Source organism: Strix aluco, chromosome 20 (assembly GCF_031877795.1).
Source record: "Strix aluco isolate bStrAlu1 chromosome 20, bStrAlu1.hap1, whole genome shotgun sequence".
Lineage (NCBI taxonomy): Eukaryota > Metazoa > Chordata > Aves > Strigiformes > Strigidae > Strix > Strix aluco.
This window is the reverse complement of record NC_133950.1, coordinates 7255953-7278610: the sequence shown is the minus strand read 5'-3', so window position 1 is coordinate 7278610 and position 22658 is coordinate 7255953. Positions and strand designations below refer to the sequence as shown.

Here is a 22658-nt window from a genome sequence, read left to right as displayed (position 1 = left end):
CAGCATCAGTCTACAAGTCTGCATGATGACCCCCCATCACCAGAGGATACAGATCAGTGCTGCGCACATGTGAATATTAGGATAAAAAAATCACCCCACTTTTCAAATTTCAAACACATGCAGAAGTCTTGAATCAAAACCAACTATGAGTGCTGAAGAATCTGCATCTTTGACTCCTCACCCCGTGACTAAAAACTTCATTTTAGCTTCCCAAGTGTCTCATCGCAGCTCACTAGCAGGATTTTCCCTGTAGTCCCTGGAAAGACACAGACAACCTGAGGCCAGCTAGACTAGAGGGTTTGGTTAGATTGGCTGTGTCAGGCTCCAGGAGCACCCGTTTCTGTCTACTAATCACAGGTAGAGCCCAGAAAGACTAATGTAAGTTTTAGGTCTGGTTTTTAGCTGGCCATGTAACTAGGTGAGACATACAGACAGGTACAGTAACGTTACCCCATGCGGTTTATTCAATGACGCACGGGAAAACTGTCGTTAATCCCTGGCTACTGATTTAATTATTAGAGCACCCTTTCACTTCAGCTAGCTGTAAGCTAGAAGTGACCCACAAAATCGTAATAAAAGACAAGGGAGTAGAACTCAGAATACAAGTTGTGTTTTGGGCTTTTCTTTTTTTTTCTTTTTTTTCTTTTTTATTTTCACATTTTGTTATGAACTCGAAACTGGACCTGTTTCTGTGGGAACTTGTGCTAAGGTATGCAAATATTTCAAACCAAACCAGTCCCATTTTCCAATGAGAGTGGGCCAGGTTTCAGGCAAAGATGCTTTCACAGCAAAACCATGGGAAAATTCACCATTTTCCATGTTTCCAATATGCCAATATTCATCTCATGTTAAGTGCCAGCAATTGTTGGAACAAGGCTACAACCCAAAAAAGCACTTAAGCACATGCTTAACTTTTAGCACGAGTAACCTCGGTGATGTCCTAGGTCTTGTTTTTATATTCACTATTGTTGGTTACCTTGAATTTTTAAATCAGTAGGGACAATGTGCATCGTCTGAGATATATAATTGGGCCATGAAAGGGATGGCAGCTCATGATTACTGAATTGTTAGTTAATCATTTTTATTCTATTTAAATATGCTTTAGAAGACCATAATGATGTATGCTTCCTTGATATTAGCTGTACTAATTAGATCATCTTTTCTAAATTAGAGTGCAGTTTTCTTAGCAGGTTTCCTTTTATCTGGTGTTCATTTTTCAAAAGAGCTTCATGTTGTTCCCACAGATGAGTGAATCATTTCCAGGGAATCGTGTTATACAAAACATGTTTTTCTTGCTGCTGTAGAATGTCTACGGGTAGGTCATGGATCTCCTTGAAATCGTTAAATATTTTGAAGTCGGTCTTTGCTCAACAATCATACATTCCTTGACTAGATGAGCATAACTGCATCTGGGATGAAACTCCATCCCTATAACAATCTAGCACATTGCTATGTCAGAATAATCCTGCTCCAACAGACTTTGTTTTAGTGACACACAAAAGCAGAAAATGAAAGTGGCTGAAATACATTTATATACCTGAACATGCAAGTGCATTTTTTGAATTCTTTCTTCAGTGGTTAATTGGTGCTCCAGCACTGAAAGCCATTGTCTCCTTCTCCATCAAAATATTACTTCCAAAAGATTTCTAAGGAAATTATGACCATGTTACTCCAGAAGTCCCCATTTAGGTTATCTCAAACGTTTAACTTATCATAGCTCGGGTAGTTTGCAATATCCTTTCTGGTTAAGTAAAGCCTGAATTTCACGTCTCTGCACAACTAGCCTGGAAATTTCTCAAAAAGTATCCATGAAATCTCAGGCTATTTCACCTGAGCCTGATGTTCCTGGTTCCAAAGAGAAACTACAAGAATATTCTCTCTTGGTGATGCTTGGTACATCTATCTAGTTCAAAATCCTAACAATCAATTGTGATGCTGGACATTAACAGGATGAGAACAGGTTATTGTTTTTCTCTGAACAAGTCTATTCAACTCTCTGGTAAGCAGTACTTACGTGTCGACAAATCTCCTGCTGAGGTTTGAGATGACAACTGGAGATCCAGACTGGAAAGGAGGGTCCCGAACTACTTTGTACTGGATGGGTTTGCAGTCCGCACACAGCGTGCTGTGGGGGACAGAGCTCAGCATGGCAGCATCAATTTCCAGGTGCTCATCCAGAGTGTAGATCTGGATCCCATACACCTCCTCGCCCACTTGTCCTGCATCCAGCTTTATGGTCAGTGGGATGTCGCAGAAGACGTTCTGCGGCCCAAGAGAAATGTTCTTCCCGCTGATGGTGAGCAACTTGATGTCATTCACTGCTCCGCTGGAGTCCCAGTCTGGGGAAACAAATGTCACCCAGACTGTGAGGGATTCTGGAGTCAGGGGATAACGAAACTCCAGCTGCAGGTAGCAGCCCTGAGGCTCGGGACAGGCTGGGGGCACTGTGTGTTGGTTCACTGCCGAGTTGGGACTCCATGTTCTGACACTGGATTTACAAGGCTGCTCAACATCAGGGTGCCCTGGAGAGAAAGAAGGAAGCAAAGACAGGGCACAAAAGACGTTAGAGAACATGGATTATCACTGGCATCAGTCTTGAAAGACAATTGGGTGGCAGGAGAGCATATCTGTCCAGGAAACTAATTATTTAGTTGAGCAGAACAGGCACAGCCAGCACGGAGAGAAGGAATATAATGCCAACGTCCCTTGGCCGGGTGAGATGCAAAACCAGTTTAAGTGCCCAGCTGGACTGGACACCACACAACACACACTGTGCCAGTGCATCTGGTCCTGTATTTCCTATTTCTCGCGCCTTCCCCTGTGCCAATGATATTTTCTACCCCTTCCACTTGGTACTTTACCTGATAAACAGAGTCATTTTGCCTTCAGTTCACCTCTGTGCTCCTACTTGTTCCCTTGCCTCTCACTCTAAAATACAACCTTTTTCTCTTTAACAAAGACAAGAAAAGAGCTTTTGTTGATTCCAAGAAGCTGTTGCACTGTGCTGTTGAGGGGCAACTCCTGTACAATTTACAGGCTAATCCAGCACGTTGTGTGAGACCCCTTTTTTTGGAGGCACACAGAGCACAGGTCTGAGCTGTCTCTTTGCACTTTTTGAGATGAAACAACAGGCACTTGTACTTTTACATTTCTCACTGTTGGCTATGTTCAACTACATGGGAGGTATTACTAAAAACTAATGAAAGCCACAATGCTTGCTGGGTTCCCAAATACTATGGTAACATTACAATTTGGCACAGAGTCATGGACTGCAAGATCCAGAAAGGTCAGATGGGTGGAACAGTTGGTAACAGAATCCAGTGAGAGCTATAAATTCCCTCTTCCTTCCCAAATAATCACACGAAAAGGGAGCAAGCAGGACAGGGAGAAGGCAAAGTACAGACAAGAAGAAAGGGAAAAGATAAAGAAAGGTAACAAGAGGAGAGAAATGGAGAAGGCAGAGAAAAAAAAAGAAAGCACAGATGTTTGCAACTGAGGAAGAAAGCAAGATAAAGCACTGGGCAAACATGAACAAACAGGACATCACTACTAATTTAAAGAGAAAAGGGCAATGTGTGAAGGTTAGTCTTACTGTCTGTGATCCAATGAAGTGTTAGAAATGAGCCTCCTTTGTCAAGGATAAACAGCGCAAGGAATTCTCCTGTTCATACCAAATGAACCCAGATGCAGAATAGATTTCCTGGTATCTCAGGCAGTCCTCCCTATGACCCAATGCAATTGTCCTGCAGATGAACAACTTTTAACGCTTCTCCCTCACCCACACATACCCCATAGTCCTCCTCTCCTCCTCCTACCACAGAGTAGTAGGAACACCACTAACCTCAGCATCTGGAGAGACCACAGCAGCGATACATTTTGAAGAAAACCAGAGTTCTATTTAACATGCTCAAGTTTTTCCCCCCTGGCAAGCTTGGAAGTACTGCGTAAAATCATTCTGAGCAGCGAATACCCCTTTCGACTCACATTATCTCACAATGTCTGCTGCCATCCGCATGTGCTTGGCTGGGCCCTCCGATGACTTTCTCACAGACTCACAGCAAGCTCTTGACTGCAGCCCTAAGAAGGTATTTTTTAACCCTAGTATCTCAGAGGGCTTTGGAAAGATCTGTGAATCTTATTGCTGCCATCTTGCAGACAGGAAAATGGAATTGATTAATGGCTCACAGCCTGGTATGTTTTCAAAAGTGATCTCCACCTGGGTTCCTGCAAATTTACCTCTGCCAGTTCAAGGCCTCTTGTAAGACTGAAAGAGTGAATAAACCTACATGTTTTGGTAGATCAGGGTGTGATCCCTGGAACTACATGAATTGGACTCAGCCTCCGGGGAGTTTAATGCCGATCATTGCTCCAAAATGGGAGCTTGATTGTACTCATCCATAGACTAAAAACCTCAGTGAAGCCGAGATAAAGAGCCTCTTTCTTAAATATCATCAAACACTTAGACCTGGGTAAGGAACATTCATTTAATTGTGGAAGAGGATGGAAACCTTATTCCATGTAACTCTAGATTTCTAGAGATGGGCAAATACTATGAAAATTACAAATATTTGTATATAAAAAGAAATGGTGCAGTAGTTATTCTGCCCCCATGCACTCAGGTTCTGAAAATCCTTTGGCTTATGAGATCATCAGCAAGATCGGTCCTAGAACAACATCTCATACAACATCACGTCTTCCCTAACACAAAATGTGCATGTGAGGTTTGTGAGGATAAGCCAAATCCCATCTCCTGGTTAGAGAGCAGGAATGGCAGGCTGGGAGGGAGGCTTCCCCCAAAGCATCAGCCACAGCCACAGCCTGGTGTATCAACACAAGCCTTCATCACGCAGTTAGGTGAAGTGGCTGGGATGAACGTCCCTCCATTGCCCCGGCACATGGACAGAGACTGGACACACGTGTACGGGGAGGCCAGCTGGGATCTGCTGCATCTTGGAATGCAGCTGCTGTCATAACTACAACTCACCTGCTACATTTCTTAGGTGGTCAAGACAAAGGAACAATGCAGTGGGGCTCTAATGTCCAACACACAATTCCACTTGCAAATACAAAATGAATTGCTCTTGAGTGAAATATTGGCCACTGGAAAAGGCAGGGCACTAGAGCAGCCTAAGGCAGCAATTTTTTTTTTAATTCTCACACTTCTCTCAGTCAATAGTGAGCCAGGCAGTAGGAACTGACTGATATATGCATATATTGCACAGTAAGCAAAGGTACTTACTTGGGTTCAAGCCAGAATCACCTTTCATATATAAAAAACCCCTTTGACCAAGTTGTGGAGGTGCTGTAAGGTTTGTTTATCTAGCTGGTGTTGCTGGTGAGAATCCAGGTAGGTTAGAGCTGTCTTGCTCTACGGTGAAGGTGAAGAGTGAATCAGAACCACCTGATCTCCAGTGCCTTCCCACAACCACTGCCAAGGAGCAAAGAGCCCCTCGTGCAAGAGGCACAACTGGCTGAGAAAGAATCACAAAATATCTCAGCCCAGGCAGTTGGGCCCCACCACGCTCAGGCACAAGCAGGGCACCAGGAGGGACACAGTCCCCACGGCAGAGTTTTGCAATGGGCAAAACCACAGCAAAACCAGCAAGACCACAGCTGGTGTCAGCTACCTGGGGTAACTGTGCAGCATAACAACGCCATGAGACCTCAGAAAAATGAAATCAGACCAACCAGGTTCAGAGCTGCTTCAGAGACACGTGAGAAATGTGGTTTTCTGGTAAGAAGCTGGATGAGTACTACGAAACATTTTCCATGAGTGTCGTCTCAAATTTTAAAATGAGTTCATTTTGGCCATGCTTATGCCTCTTCTGTATTTACTTTCCATGAACATTCAAGCAGTGGAGATTTACACACATGAACGCTTGCAGAAAGTGAATTTAAAGCTTGCATGCTTGAGTACTCACAGATAGACAATTAAAAAAGCCAGACAATGATCTAACTGTGCTATTTGTAACTCAGACCAAGTGCAAATAGGCAGAGATCCTGAATGTCAGGGAGTGTGGTAGTGATGACAGAAAATTACAGAGCAACAAATACCATACACTTGGTATATTTTCTACCCTGAAGTGGAGACAACTTAGTAACGTAGTAAGAGGATAGGATTCCCAAATTTTCTTTCCAGAGCAATGGCACAACAGCAATTGAATGAGACAGATAAGGATCAGACTGCACCCTTCATAGCTAAGAACATGCAGGCACACACTGTAAGAAGAGGAAATTAAATGCAAAATGCAGCTGAGTAATAAATCTTAGAGTAGCTTAGTTTCTCTAGGAATGATGCCGCTGGCAAGACGTGTGAGATCTAGAAGTTTTCAAATCAGAGCTCGCTGGAGAAATTTTGATGGAACTGTGTATTTCAATGGAATATGCAGTTCTTTCAAAATCAAAACACTTTGCAAAATTGGGTTTGTTTGGCCAAAATTTTATTCTGGAAGAGAAAAGGGAAGAAAGTTCTAACAATATTGGAACATTGTGTTTTGACATTTTTGGAAGAAATCGTTTCACTTTTGCACTTTAAAATACTTTTCATTTTGATATTAAAAGTTGCTTTTGCCCTAGATTATATACTAAAGGGGATATTTTCAAATGTCATAATTTAACTGAAGTTCATGAAAGAGGAATTATATGAGCTAAACAAAACATTTTGGCCAGCCTCAAACACTTTTTGTTTTTAATTTTCCTTCATGAAGAATTTCAAAAGTTTCAGGTTTTGTTCCAAACGAAACGAAGTTTCAAAGTCTTGTAATCCTTGGCTAAGTGGAAATTCCACCTTCCACCCTGCACTACTACTGCATGTGATCCAAACTTTGCTAATCCTGTTTACTTGATAATCCAGTCACACGCGTAGCCAGAGCACTGCTTCCCAGGACAGAGCTCCTGAACAACATCCCAAGGGGCAGGTGCGCACTGCGCTGTGCCTGGTAGCCTGGGCCCTTCAATGTCTAAACTGGGGGGGTGAGTTGGAGTGAGCCGCAACCTCTTTTGGGCCCTCACCCTGGGAGATGGGCGTGTGGGGCTGAGGACACTTGTCCACACACCTTGTCCCATCACGCAGTGGGGAGCAGTCTGCTGCACATGCTGATCTTAGGACTAGGGAGGGCTCCTGGGTGCCAGCACTGCATATATCACCATATTAGCTTACAAAGAACCTTCCTGGTGGAATAACTCCCATGTACTCTAGCTGCAGGACAGAGAAGCCCTTAATGTAAGAAGGTATTTGTATAATGAGTTTGCAAAATCCAGGGATTGGCCTTTGAGTTCACTGAGCCCACCTGTGTGTTTACAGCAAAGTCTAGGCCCAGAGTGTGCTGCTTCTGAAAGGAATAGCTTGTGCTGGAGGGATTGAAATAATATTCTACTCTTTCCAAATTGCAATTTGTGATTATTGACCTCTGCCTGGTATAATCTTAAATATGCTTTACCACATCCACCTACTTATGTAATGGAAGATACATACGGAAGAGAGTTAATGATGGAGACCTAATGGCACTGTACGACCAGCTCTGCAGATCATTCTCCCTTCAACACGCTCTAAGAGGAGCAGTAAGCATGACTTGCAAAACACCCTGAACTAGACTGGGCTTGACATTGTCGCCTGTGTTCATGCTGTAGAGTACTTGCCCAAAGGGCAATCTCTGCTCCTTTCGGCCTGCCTGCTGGTGTAGCCCGTTGCGACTCAATGCAAGCGAAGGCAGCAGAAATCAGGCCCGCATAAATAACATGCAATTCCTCACTTCTGGAGTTGGAGTAGAAGGAGTAAACAGCTCCCCTGAGGAATTCATCTGGCAGATGTGAATGGTCAGCATTTCTTGGCACTCCGCTGCTTTCTGAAATTCAGGTTCAGCTCCCGGAATTCATTTAATTCACGGGCAGGGTCAGGACATGGGGGCCAACACACAGGTATTTCAGCCAGTGGCATTACTTCAGGGCACAGTGTATTCATCTGTCCTCTAGTTTTGTTCATGCTACATACAGGTATAATCAGTCACTTTTGCCCAGATTTTCCCACTATCTTTGTGACTCTCCTTTTGCTCTGTCTCAGCCTCTCCCCCGCCATGTCTTTGTCCCCAGCCAGGTGACTCACCTTCTGCTTCCCGTGGGCTCCAGTGCCCCGAGGGGTCGCAGGGCATGGGAGAAGAGGCGCTGAAGGCGTATTGCACCAGGACTCTTCCTTCTGCACACAGATCACATGCTGATCCCACTTCTCTAGGAGGCCAGGAAAACAGGAAAACACACCAACTTAGTAACAGCTGAATGAGCTGCTTATTCAACTATATTAAAAGCAATAAGACTTAGAATTCAGTTCCACTTAACCCTCTTTTCTCAAGGCACTGACAGGAGTGCTTTCTAACACTGACCCTCTGTAGGTTTGGGCTAACAGCCTTGTAGATGGCATCTGTGAGTCCGCCATCCAACACAAAACAACAGCAACCTGTGAAATCACGCCCAGCTATATCTTCTTCCCCCCCCCCCCCCCCCCCCCCCGCACTACAACTGGATCAAACCCTGACAAAAGAAAATGTGTTGCTCAGTGGTTAGAGCAGAGAAACTGGCCTCAGGAGATTACAGATCTATTTCTGCTCCCACCATGGACTTATTGCTTGAACTTGTACTATCTTCAGGATTGTGAAGGCCTTGGGCTTACTGGTGATTAGAGAAGAGGGTACAGTCCCAGACTCTGAGAACATCAGACAAAGCTGCTCTGTGAAGCACGTCTCTGCTGAGAATGCAAGGACCTGCTTTTGGAGGTGTATCACAGCCCAAATCATTACAAGCCTCAAAAAGGGGTGGGTTATGATCATAAAGAAAAGAACATGTCCTTAACCCTTTTCACAGCGGAAACTGGATTTGATATCTGGAAGCTCTGGCACCAGTGGATGGCTCTTTCTGAACTGGAACATCTTGCGGCTCCATGCCATCAGATGGCATGACATGCCATTAAGAAAGGCACTTCACTGCCCAACGCCAACCTACACAATACACCTAATACCAGTTACTGTCAAGAAAGTACCACCAGCAGAAGTGGTTGAACAGGAAAACCCAGTTAAACGCTGATTCACAAATATTTTTGCTAATACATTCACAAGATCAGGGTTTAAGCTGATGTACACTAGAGTAACTTTAGTATCTTCCATAACATTAGGCTGGTTTATATCGGCTGAGGATGCAGCTCACACAGTTCAGCCCTATGTTCCTTGGGGTCACAAAATTTGGAACTGTGTATGACCCAGAATGTGTGGCTATTGATCCCAGTAAATTGCTTACTATTCAGAATTCATTATTCTGCTTTAAGGAACGCTGCCTACTCGAAAGGAAAAAATTCATTATCTTAACGATTAAATGCACCTAGGAAAGGACAGAAGTTTTAGGCATACCATTTGTGCGTAACACATAGTGTACTCCCTAAGCTACCTAAGTATGGTTTGAGTCATCAGTTAGTATAATCAGCTATGCAAATTTTAACCATCTCCCATTGTGCAATTTATTTCAGCACTGCTTTGCGAAGGGCACTGTGATCCTCAGGCAGAAGTTATTTTGGATCCTCAATGAGGACACCAGGACTGTAAATTTACTCTCACAGCCCTCCCAGGCTGTGAGATCTCCTTTCCCTTTGGTGGTAGCGACGACACACACTCAGCTGCTCCACAGCTTAGCGTCTCCTATTTGTTGACAGGGATCTATTTGAAAGACAACTTTCTGTTGGCTTAATTAGGTGGAAGCAGGGATTGTCAATGGGGGACTTGGAATGAAATCAGTGGTAAAACTCGTATCCATTTCAATATGGCCCACAGCCTACAAAGAGATGGTAAATGACTGAACTTGCACAGTGCAGAAAGGGATGCACCTGCTGAAAACCTCTGAAGAATAAAATGTGGCAATGGGGTAGAATAAAGAAAAGGGAGGCAAAGGTGCCCTCCTCTTCCTTGCACAATCTGTAACGCTGGTCCTGAACAAATTTGGGTATGTTGCGAATAACTTCTCTCTGTCTCACTTCACCCACCTGCACTATTGCTATGACACTGCCTCCCTATTTCATTTGTCAGCTGTCTATTTAGCAGTGGTTTAAGTGTCTAACTCAGCTTGCCTAAATAATATATGCAAAAAAATTCAAGAATCCAGAATAAAAGGTACTGAGAAATCAAAATGAAGAATTATGGTGCAGTTGTTTTTCAGACACATCCACCGATAGTCAGGATAGAAGTCCCTGCAATAATAATCTTTCAGTTTCTCTACAAAGAGACTCCTGCATTAGCGCTTGGTCCTGGATGAGGACAGGGCTTTGAAAGCCAAGTTTCCACAATTAGGACTGCTTTTTACTCAAATTAGCAGCTATACAATTTCATCACAGGCTGCCATGGTGGAAAAAACTGTAGGCTTATGGACAAACATTTCCTTTTACCAGCAAGGACTTGGAGGTAAGAGAAATCACAAGGAGCATCATGTGGGAAAGGCTATGAGCAAACTTCTCTTTTTACTTTTCCAATCTGGGAGCCAAACTCAACCCTGATGTAACTCCACTGGCTGAAAGGAGTTATACAGGGGATGACTCCTGGGTTAAAGTTTTTGGTCTGCAGACTCTTGCACACAAATCCTACAAACAGTCATGCATGTCAAAACTAATTATGGAATCGCATTTACAGGCTTATGAAAATCTAAGCCAGATCCCTACACCTTATGCAGCCACTGACATCAAGACAAAATGAGCGTAAATTGGTTCAAAACACTATTAATTAGGAACGATAGCATATCTGACACCTTATACACCGGTGCACATGACTCCCCAAAGTGCAGGGTAATGGAAAATCTAGCCTTCTCTGTTTTCTAATAAGCCAAGTACTGGGGAAATTCCAGCTTATGAAGTTCAGAGCGCAGGAGGAATTCATTCCTACAGCATGATATTTCAGTGAAGTGGATTCAAAATCTAAAGATACCTAGTGAAAAACAGACAATTCTCTTCAGGGCCAGCACCAGTTCAGTGGGCAACTCAAAATCAGTAAAAATCTATCATTCCTTTCAGTAAAGAAACGTTTTCAGCCTGTTTTCAGCCTAAATTGTATCTGCTTACTTGAAATTCAGAATTGCTGCTCTCCCCTGAAACTTTTCCAGCGAGGTTTAAGCAAGTGATTATCAAGTCCAGCCGTCTAGATCTGGGACACCATACTGACCAAAATATTTGCTTGCTAAGAATGAGATAGCATCAGATTCGTGGAAATTAATACAGTCACCTCAATGAAAACTTGGAAGAGCAGATGCATTCAAAGTTTTCTGTCCAAGCAGTATTTGCTGCAGAGTCCTATTACAATAACTGTTTACATCCTGCCTACGCATATCAAACAGGAGGCACATGAATGGATGCTTAGCGACAGCAGATGAACGCATCTAATAGATGCGGTCAGGAAATGAATAGAGTTTTCTTTTTCTCACTTGTTTTCACTTGTTTTGTTGGCTCTATTATTATTTTATTATTACATATTATTATATGCGCATGTGACGTTTTTCATGCTGGTTTTTAATGGCAGGATGGAGAATAGTAAGTATTCCAATCCTCTGTGTAGTAGCTACAAGAAGAAATGCTGGTTCTTGATATATTTGATTATTAGAGATGTTTAGAAGCTCAACCAGCTGCTGGAATTTAGTGTCAAACACATGTTGGCAAATTTATGTGCAGGTAAATAACTCTCTAGAGTAATATAGCAGACACCAACTGAACGCACTGAACAGGTAAGGAGGGTCTGTCAGGAAGATTTTACTTCTGTACACAGCTCATGTAGCTACTCTTGCCAAGGTGTGAGGACACAGGATAGCCAATTCCAAATGTACAAGTACTACGTGTTAGCATTACTATCTGTCCCCAAATCCACATAATTAATTACGTAATTCCTAGAACCCTATGAGGCCCTATGAGAAAAGCACCTAATACTGTGGCACCTGTGACAAAGTCGCATCTAAGCAGGTAAAAGCCACATGGTCTTTACTTCCATGCTTCATCTCCCTCCAACCGAAGACCTGTCAGGACCTCACCCACAGACACAGCCAGCTCAGTGTTACATTTTTAAACACAAGGCTAAATTTTCCCTTCCTGACTTTCATTAAGCAGAGGTCACTGCCTATGCACAGCTCTAGAGAATAAAAGGGACATAAAAGGAACTTGAGTTACACTGAGTGTGCCTACAGTAGCATGGTAATTTGGATCAGGAGCAAGCTTTTGAAGTGAAACTCTTCATCTTCCCCACTTACAGCACTTGGAGCAGTCCTGGAGCATGGAAGCTGGACACAGTTTTGCCTGAAATCAGAGTGGAGATGTGCGCCAGGACCACACCTGATGTGCTCCAACTGCTGATGCCATGGGGCCAGGCCAGAGCCAGGCTGAAACAACCCCCCCAAAACTCCTACAGTGTTGACGTCAGGTCTTCATTAGCAACTGTTTTGCGCTAGAGATCTACTTATATTGGGCCACAATACTTGCTAATGTAGCCAGAGCCATTCATCCTTTTAAGGCCCTTTTACACTGTCAAAACAGCATGGAAGGGGCCTCTGTGCATTAGAAACCAGGCCCAAGGCACTCAGCAGTTGAGTATCAGTCTTCTGTTTTTTACATGAATAGTCCCATTGAAGTGAATGAGTTTATTCATTCAAGTGAGGCAAGTAAAATTTGGGCCATGGTGTGCACTTTGTGTAAAAATATCTGCAAAGATTTACAGTATTCCCACACACAGATAAGATTATACTTGGCCAATTTTACCTCCTACTTGTCTTGCACAGTGACCCAATTTTACAAATTGATACAGGCATGTATCTCTAACTGAGCAGTGCTGGACACATCGGTACTGGAAGTTCAGCACGCAAGCTTTTCCAGTATTAGTCACTATTATGCTACTATCATCCTTGTTTTGAGTAATATATCAGAAATTTGGGCATGTTTTAGACAGGATCATTTATATATTTCAGTGACATTTTTAAATGGTCACAGCAACATTTCTGTATCTGCTAGATTTGGGAATCTCATTTTAACAAGGAATTGGACTCAAAGTATTTGAGGCTGTCTCTTTAAATCTCTTCAGTAACACTGAGCACACGGATCTGAAAACCCAAAGGACTTTTCTTTTCTAGAAAATCACTATTTATTTAACATATGATAACTCTGTTATGAAATTTTAGATTTAGCAGGCTATCCACTGTATGTTATTTAAGAAGCAACTAACTAGGGGTTATTAAGAACATATTGATTGAGTTATAAGAAATATGTAATAAAGACTATTTGGTTACATAACAATTAACTCTGCATCAATGTGTTTTAAGAGGCAGATGGTATTTATTTAACACACAATAAGTATCTTCTGAAATCTAAATTAAATTGGAGAAATTTAATTTACCTAAAAATGATTATGGGATAAAAAAAATTCTGAATTAATTTTCAGAACTTCACATAAGTCCTTTTCACGCGTTTGGAATAAAAGGATTCGGTTGCAAAACTGCAATTAAAGCAAACACTGTTCAGAGCACAAGACCTCTCTTTATCAACTCCTAACATGATTTGATTGCCCTCCCCGTATTAATCTGCAATAAAGCTGGAAAATATAATCTGAGCAGAAAATAACAGCTATCTGACTACTCAGATGAAGTGCAAGTTGGCCACTGAAATGGCCGTGGTGTCCTAGCAGTGCTGGAAGGCGTTTCATCCCTGATGGAGGCAGTGGCTTTCAAGGTGCTCTCACTGATCAAAGCAGCAGTGCTGAGACAGCTCTTTGGGTGCTAATGTGCTTGTAAATTCGGCCTCCTGTGATACGTACTGCTACAGTCCTGAAGGACACTCGAGGTTTGTTCTCTGTAAAATAACAAAGTAAAAAGTGGAGAAGAAATGCAAACAGGGAAGGTGAGATAATGGTAATGCGAGAAGGTCAATCGTTTAGGAAGTTCTCTGCTAGGACTGCCATAGCTCCCGCGGCTCATCCAAGTGCTGCGTAAGAGTATTTACATGAACTACCCAGTTGCTCGGGTCAGCGGGGGGTAGAGTTGCTCCTGCTACAAATTGCAACGTGGTGCAACTCTTGTCCAGAGCCCTATGTTCATTTAAATTTTCATTATTGGTACCACATAGCTGCATGCCTATCAGACACAAACACACACACATATGCTGACCTACACGCTCTACTCAGGGTGCAGCAAGATGACACTCACACGATATTCAGGGTTTTAGGTCTTTGACTCTGCTTTCTTCAATTCCCATCTCAGACCTGCAGCTCAGGGAAGGCAGCAGCACTTGTCCCTCTCCCCGGTCCTGCCACCCCCTTGACCTGTGATACTCCACCATCCATGAACTCTGTGTTGCCACAGGAGTAGAAACAAGATTCACTTTGTCCTTGCATAGGAAACATGCAAGAGGAGGAGGGAAGAACGTGCAGGCAGAGCTGAAGCCCAAAGGTATTTGTGAGCAGAAATCACAGGGCCAGAATCGTTGATTGAAAATTCCTCCCATAACATATGGAAAAAGATTTGCCCTTTACATGTCAAATCAATGGCCCTCAACTGAGTGCTACAGGCTGAGAAAGGAAGAGCAGAAAACAGATCAATAACCTCCTCAGTATGACCAATTTAGGAAAGAGCCTTAATCCAGACTGAGCACAGCACATGATAAAGCTGCGCTCCTGGAGTGGGGCACCGGGTTGTTCCCCTGTTTCTCCCCTTTCCATCTAATTCAGTGCAAGAGTACAGAGCAGCGCGTGATCACCTTTCAAAGAAGTGGCCATCAATGGGTGGAAACCACTCCAGGGTGACAGAGGTGGAGGACCGAGCCACAATCTGGGGGGAAATTGCAATAGGAGCCGGTTTCTTCGCGGGCTGCCAGCTCTGATAGACGAGGTCCAAGTAGCAGTGCATCCTGGCCACTTGGTTGGGCGTGAAGGAGTCGGTGCAGTCATCATCTGAAATTAAAACAGAAGCCACATCAACCACACAGGAGATAAGGTGGGAGCAAGAGAGAGGATTGCAACCCGGTGAACGGCAGCTTCTTGCAAAGGCCGGCATGGATTCTTGCAGCACTCTAAAGTTAATGGCCTGTGAACAAATTAGTGTAGCCATCACTTGTGGAGGCAGGTGAAAGGAAACAAGTTAAAAAGGAAAAAATAAATCAATAAACGTTCCCTCCCTTTAGTCTGGGATACATATGAAGCACCTAGAGGTCATCCCTAGATGAGACACAGACACATGGAGGTGGAGAAAGAGAAAGCCTCAGTGCAGCACCTTCTGGTCAGAACTGGGGCTACCAGTGGACCTCCAGGATTAAAAGAATTTCATGTCTAAAGACTGTCTCTGAGAGAGGATGAAAGGGCAAAGGACAGCTACTGTTAGGATAAAGCACTGACTGAGATTCACACAAACTGTGTGCAAGAGACTTTGACAGATTTCTTAGATTAAAAGAACACAGAATTTTAAAAACAAATAATTTTTTAAAAGTTCTTAAATTTTCTAATGAACAAATAAAAATGTTCTGAAAGATCAATTAAAAAAAAAATCATTACAAACATTGATTAAAAATGTACATTTTTGGTGCAGTAAAATAACTTAATCTCTATTAAAAATATCTCCCATTACCATCATGATTCTAACCCCTTTCTGAACTTTTCATACACATGTTTGATATTTCAAATTTATTTTTCATTCAAAATGGAGAAATAATTTTGCTGGAGAATTTTCCATAAATATCCATTTCTCATTTCATCTGTTTTCCCCAAACATGATTTCGCAACAAGAACATGTCTAGTGCCTTCTGAAGACCATACAACTTTACAACTTCAATGCCCCGGAGAAGTAGAAAATGACTATTTCTCTATTGTGCAGATCACAGAAGGAATAAATATGTTGTGCAAAGTCACCCAGAAAAGCTATGCTGGAGAACTTGATGCTAGCACTTTAACCATTTTTCTGGTACTCTTCCCATCAGATGAAAAGCTCTTGAAAACAGAGTGTTTCTTCACATGTGCCTGCAGAGTTCGTAGCCCAGTAAAACTCAGTCCCAGATGGGACCTCTGCACGCTGTTGTGATACAAACAACAATGACAGTTTTGCACAGGTCAAGTAATACACTTTTCTGGGAAGATGCAGGTCACCAAAGGTTGTTCAGAGAGTTGCTTGCGTGCGTGTAAGTTGGCGGTTCAATATTGTAATAGTGTTACTAGATGCTCTGATGTCTTCAAGTCCATGCCCTGTGGAACTCAAGAGGAACAAAAAAATATGAATTTGTTCTAAAGAAAAGTGTGAATTTGCTGGCTAATTTAAAACCTTACCACATCTTCCCTGAGATGCAAGCAAAAGGAGACTGCTTCGGTTGGGATCCTGCTCAAACTACAGCCCCAAATGCAGTCTTACCACAGTAAGGACATGTTCTCCTGTGTCTCTCCTAATTCCACTGAGTAGTGAACCTCCTCTCATCAAACATGCACAGCAGATAGACAGACTCCACCAGCTTGAAAATATCTACAAATCCCCGTGGGTATGCAAAAATCTGCTTTAATATGACGTCTCTGGATTTCCTCAATAATTATTGATGGTCTATCCCTGAGCATGCTGTAAAAGTCATAAATATTCTTCATGGAAGCACAGAAGAAGACAAAGGCCCTTAATAGGCATCATAAAGGAACAATAAAATACATATAGGACAAAGCAGTGAGACAATGGCATGGGAGAAAGATGACCTGCATTCTCGATCTGTGTAAACATCAGCACAGGCTGTGTCCTGGGGGAGGGGAAGGGAGGAGAGGCGAGGGAGAAAGGTATTTCACTTGATCACTCGATTTCAAGAAAGGTGCAAGATCCTCAGATGAAGTAATAATTAGAGAAACTCAAGAGACTTTGCTGGGATGATTATTCCAACAGAATTCAGAGGCAGAATTCCTGCAGAGTCATCTAAAAGATTAACTTATCTTTTTATTTGGGAACACCATGGCTATTTGGACTCGTAAAAATAATTTACAAGTCCAATTTCTCACAGTTCTCGATCTTCTGGACATCGTAACTTGTGATTTCACAGGAAAATAAAAGTTACCCTTTAAGTCAGTGCTTTGCTACAGAGCTGGGGGTAACTGGACAGATGGATGTTAGACAGAGACAGACAGACAGACAAAGAGTATGATTAAGCTATATACAAACAGCAAAGCAGAAAGAAAAGAAAGGCAATGTTTAGAGCTGCATGACCTCAACCTAGGTGTTTCAAAGGTATTTCTACAGCAATTTGATATCCTGATATATTTTTATTCCACTGGCAACAACAGAAAAGCAAACAGATTCATGCATGAGCTCTAGAGATACCTATCATGTCGCTTCACTTGATTTTTCAGGAAAAAAAATAAAAGGTTTCTGCTCAGAACACCAGCACATATGTAGCTCCCAAGAGCAGATAGGTATCTCTGTGGTCTGCCTCTCTGTCTCAGCTCTCGAGAGAATTGGCAAGGCAAGTTCTCTTTGGAAGAGGAGACCTCAGCGTTTTGAAACAAGCACACTCCACCCCTCATCACACACACACAAGCAGATTTGGTGGAGGGCTATTGTCATCTGAAGTGGCACTGACTTATTTGTGGGATGTTACCAGGAGGCTGCATCAGGCAGTAAGACTCTCTGCCCTACCACATGCACAAAAGTGCACAACAGGCTGAGGAGCTGCCTCAGTGCGTGTATGCTTGTCCCTGAAAACACCCTCTAAACAAATAGAGAAATAAAGAGAAAACTAAGCATCACTTTTAGCTAGTGCCATGAAGGGCATAAAAGCATTTCTGTTATAAATCATTTCAATCTGTGCCCCAGATGACATTAAACACTTTGTTTCTCTACAGTTTTATTACAGAATAAGCACTCCTATGACCTTCTGAGTGGGCAATCTGTGTTTTTGCCTGGAGTATAAAGGTGCCCTTCAGTGGCTATACGTATATTGGTCACCTTTAAAATGTTGTTGATTCTGTCAGCTCAATGTCACAGACCTTCACCACGGCGAGACCCTGTGACCCAAAATAAGGGGTAATATGAGCCAAGGTATCCCCTGCTCTTTCTGGGAAATAACAAAAGATTCTTCAACTCCCCTTGAACTTCCAGGAGTGCAGCAAGGACCCCAGCCCACCCTTGTCCGATGGGCAAGGGTCCCAGGAGCTCAGGAGCTCTTTGTGTTACACTCTGTTGGTAGGAGTGCCACGAACCAGCACCCTGAGCAACAGAGCTGTGCCTACAGAAGCCTGCAGAATTATAACTACAGAATCAGGCTTTTGCTTAAGCAGCATATTCCTCTTGGAGGGGTGGTTTTACCACACTGATATGGAGCCTTTCCAGTTGCACTCCCAGCACAAACCAGCTCAGCACACTGGTAGTCTTTGACCAGAAAAGCAATCCTGATCCAGGTACTATCCCAGGATTCACACTCAGAAACTCAGATGGCTGAGGCGAAACTCAGATGTGAGTGATTCCAGCTGAACCACAGTGACTCCAAATCAAACAATAAATATGGTATTTGAACGGACACCCAGAGGCATGAGCAGTGTCTCAGTAGATGTCTACCTATCACAGGTTTATCTTACAGACTTGGTGGTATCAATATCCATCTGACATTCAATATCTCTTTGGGAGAGGGTAAACAATCTCTGAATTTGGGTTTTTCAAAGAAGACCTCATAGATCAGGCATCCAGATCCCAAGGAAATAGGGTGTCAAATTTGCTGTAGAGCCTTTAGAAGCTGTTTTCTTAATGCTGATCTCATTTCTTCCCTCCCCCAAACCTTCTGCCTGGTCTTCACATGCAACTGTGTAAAGTTGGGGAAAACTGGGAAAAAAGAACAGGAGAACTGGAAGGGATTCCTGAGGCCATCAGATTTGATCCCTCCTCCAGTCTGGTCCTAGATCAATGGACACACATGTCAGCATGAAGCCTCGCATGAAATGGACTGTAAAAATCAGAGGTAATACTGCTATTCTTTGTTCTTGCCCAACCACAGACACCACCAGCAAACCGAGGAAACCCAAGTACCTGCATAGCTCATGAAGTTACTGAACGGTGTGTTTTGGAAACTGTGAAAACCACACGTGTCATTGCCAGGTCCAGGATCCCCACAGAGCTTGTGCTTAGGAGCAGGGTTGGTGTCACTGCAGAGGTCTCCAGTCTCGAAGGAGGGCTCAGTTTCCATGCATGGATCGCTGCAGGAGAGGATCTCTGAGATTCCCCGGAAGACGTGATAGAGCCCCAGGCTGTGCCCAATTTCATGGATCATTGTGTGTGTGTGGCCAGGGATGCCATAGAAGGAGGGATTCAGCACAATGCCACCTGCAAGGGGAAAAGAGAATAGCTTCTACATTTGCCTTGTTTTCCTCAGAACAGCAAGAGAAAGGGAAAAGAAGACAATCCTAGGGGCAGATCCTCTATGGCATCGACTGCTTTTGGCACAGTCAGGCACATTGCCTAGCTCAGAGAAACTGCACAGCAAGGTTTAATCTCACCCCTCTGAGGGTCTAAGGATGAGGAATCATGGGGCAAAGCCACAATAATCCAAAAACACAGTGTCAATCGGTCTTTCAACTGAATATGCTCAGTTTGGTTTGTTTGTGAACTTAGAGAAAAAGCCTACATGCAATTACTTCATACTATGCAATTTCAAATAATTGAATGGGCTTAAAGAGAATGACTCTGCCCAGATAAGTGTAAGCAATGTATTTGATATCAGGAGTCAAACTAAACATAACTGGAGAATTCTCTGTATATTATTCCACAGGGTAAAGATATAATAGAAGCCTGTTAAGTTCTGAAATGCCCTAAAAATCACAGTAGGTTGCACCAATATTTGCAAACTAATAGCTGGACAAAGAAAACAGAATACACCCAAGGCTGGAACAGTTTTTGCAGGGTGTGCTCTGATCATACAGACAGCTTTGAAGTAACTGTCAGAAACACACTCTGTTCAGAAACTCAGACAAGCCTAGTTTGATCTGAACTGCACAGTCCACTAATGAATATGCATAAGTCTAATGTGTCAAAAAATATGAAATCCTGGAATGTGATAATTCTAAAAGAACTGCATGGTTGTTAAATGTGCGCAAAGAAAACCAACAGTGATTTTTTTGTTGTATAAATTATGGGATGTGTAGATAAGCAAATGGTAAATTAGTGAGGCTTTACAGTATATTGAATTAATCATAAGAATTATATTTTTAGCTCAGTTAGATGTACCTTTGGATTTATGATATGCTTCGTATTTTCTTTATTGAGCTTGTTGACCTCAACTTTTCCAAACCTTTTGTTTAAAACCATTTGTGTATACTGCCTACCGTGAGAACAGGAGACTGCTTTGTAAAAGTTACAGTGGGAAAATAAATCTTGGACGTGGTACACTAATAATTTAGTGACAATGAGGAGAGAAGAGGTTTTGGCAGGAGGAACTTTATCAGTGACTGTAGCACAGGGAAGATGAGATCACCAGGTTCTGATGCACCATAGACTCTTCCTTCTCATCTGCCTGGAGACTTGCTTGCAATAACCATGGAATTAGAGAAAAGTAAGACCGAGAAGATCTTAAGAAGTCATCTAAATTCTACTCTCAAACAATGCAGGACCAGTTAGGTCTACACCATCCCTCACACATATTGGCCTAACGTCTCTTTACAACCCCTGATGACATGACTGCCCCAGCAATCAGTGTCAGCCCTCAATATCCCTATGGCTGCAAGGATTTAACTCATATCTAACCTGAATTGATTTTTTGGCAGTTTAAGTTCATGACTTCAAGTCCTGCCTCACACGGATACGAAGAACAGAAGATTCTCCTCCCCTTTCATCAGCTTTTATGAGATTGTCATCATCCCCACTTTAGGCTCTTTTCCTTCAGTCTGAATAACTGTAATCCATTCAACCTTTCCTTGCAGCTCAAACCTTTTTCTAGACCTCCCTGACTATTGTTCTCCTTTGATTTTCCCAGTTGTCTCACATTTTCCTCCAAGTACAGTATCCAAACACAATACAGTATTCCAGCTGAAATTTTATCAATGCTGAAGAGAGAGGAAGGACCACTCTGGATGTCTTGTGAGGACACGTGCACAAATAGCAAGAGAGAAAAGACTTTTCCTTTGTGCATGCTCATGTGAGACTACATGCACACAGTAGAGAGGAGTCACATGTACAAATACATATATAGTATCCAAAAAAATTAACTGAAATTTTAAGTACAGACACAAAAGAGTGAATAAAATCAATCACACTGCAACATCATGACTATTATGCCACATGTAGCATCTGCACATTCTTTTCACAGCACTGAACTGTTCCTTACATCAGTTCCCAGCATTCCCAAGTAACTGTGTACAGACCTACCAGTATGCAACCACTGTAATCCCCATGTTCCTTGGATCCCTCTCTACCCCTTCATACGATACATGCTCTGATTCCTCTGGTGACTGATCTCTACCCAGGTGGAGCCATTTACACCCAGAGAGCACCCTGGTATATTTTGTGGGGGTCTCTTTCCCAAAGATAATTTCAGTGTTTGTTTTCCAATGGCAGGAATATTGGTGAAATTCCTCAGCAGGACATGCCTTCAAAATAAAGGCTGGGTAAATGGTTCTGGCATTGGACAGCCCCGAGGCAGCTGGAGAGGGAGATTTTATTTTTGCCTTTGTTGAAAATTTATATTTTTCACAGCTGTCAAGAATCTAAATCAATTGCAGTTTTACAGAAAAGATAAACTCCCTCACCCAGACAATCTCTATCCCAGCCTTTAGATCTGCACCACAGGACATATTTCATATTTTTTATTAAGTACATATTGGATTTATAGAAGAGAGTAAAAAAGATTAAAGATGAATTCTTACAGACCAAGCACAGGTCTGGGAGGGCTATTATGACAGGAAATTATGACCATTATTTATTTATTTTTACTTTTTTCCCACTGCAAGTCAACTTTAAACTGTTGGCTAATGTCTTTTTTTCTTGTGAGATCTTTCTTTGGTCAATGAATTCTGTCAATACACTGTAGGAGCTGAATTTAAATTGTTTTGCTCAGGCATGATGTTGACAATTAGCTTAACGAAGTGACAGAAGAGCTCATCAGGGCTTTGGGCAAGCCCCAACCCTCTTGCAGAAGGTTCTTCTTGGCACTCTGGAGCTCTCCCCTTGTTCTCTGCTCCCTCCCATGACAACACCAAGGGAAGCTGTGAAAATATTCATTTAGGGGACGATCGGCTATATTGCAGCCTTATTTCACTCCAGCAGTGGCACTAGGGCTAATGCTTCCCACCAGCAACCCATACTGTTGCTCAAGCAGAAGCAAACAGAGTTACTGTGGGGTTAGTGCCAGAGCAGGGGGCTGTGATACTACAAAGCGTGGGTGCTGGTCGAAGCTGGGGTTAATATCTAGCTTTGGTTTTGCCAGAAGACGTTGCCATGGGGAATGTTCACTGGCAGGCATTTACAGCATCTTCTGGTTTGGGTGCTCCCAGCAGGAGCCCATGGAGATGGGGCTGGAGGCAAGTCAGAGTGGAAGTGGCTTCTCAGCAGGAGACTGGATGTGTGTCAGTGCCACTCCTTGGGAAGGGAAGTTTGCTCACACTTCTTCCAGAGCAGCTGCAGAGCTGGATGTCATAATAAAGTGTTTACTAACTGAAGTAGGGCAGCCAGCTTCA

At 42.8% G+C, this 22658-nt stretch overlaps 1 protein-coding gene across 1 annotated transcript in view; it reads right to left on the bottom strand.

The window, feature by feature from the left end:
* The window catches only part of PAPPA (pappalysin 1), a 183259-nt gene that overhangs the window by 106634 nt on the left and 53967 nt on the right, over positions 1-22658 (bottom strand). Inside the window, exons 4-7 of the mRNA XM_074846175.1 lie at positions 19021-19314; positions 14747-14939; positions 8102-8223; positions 2015-2522 (exon numbers count right to left, since the gene is read on the bottom strand). Of these exons, the coding sequence (XP_074702276.1) occupies positions 2015-2522; positions 8102-8223; positions 14747-14939; positions 19021-19314 (1117 nt within the window). The remainder of the gene's footprint in view (positions 1-2014; positions 2523-8101; positions 8224-14746; positions 14940-19020; positions 19315-22658) is intronic.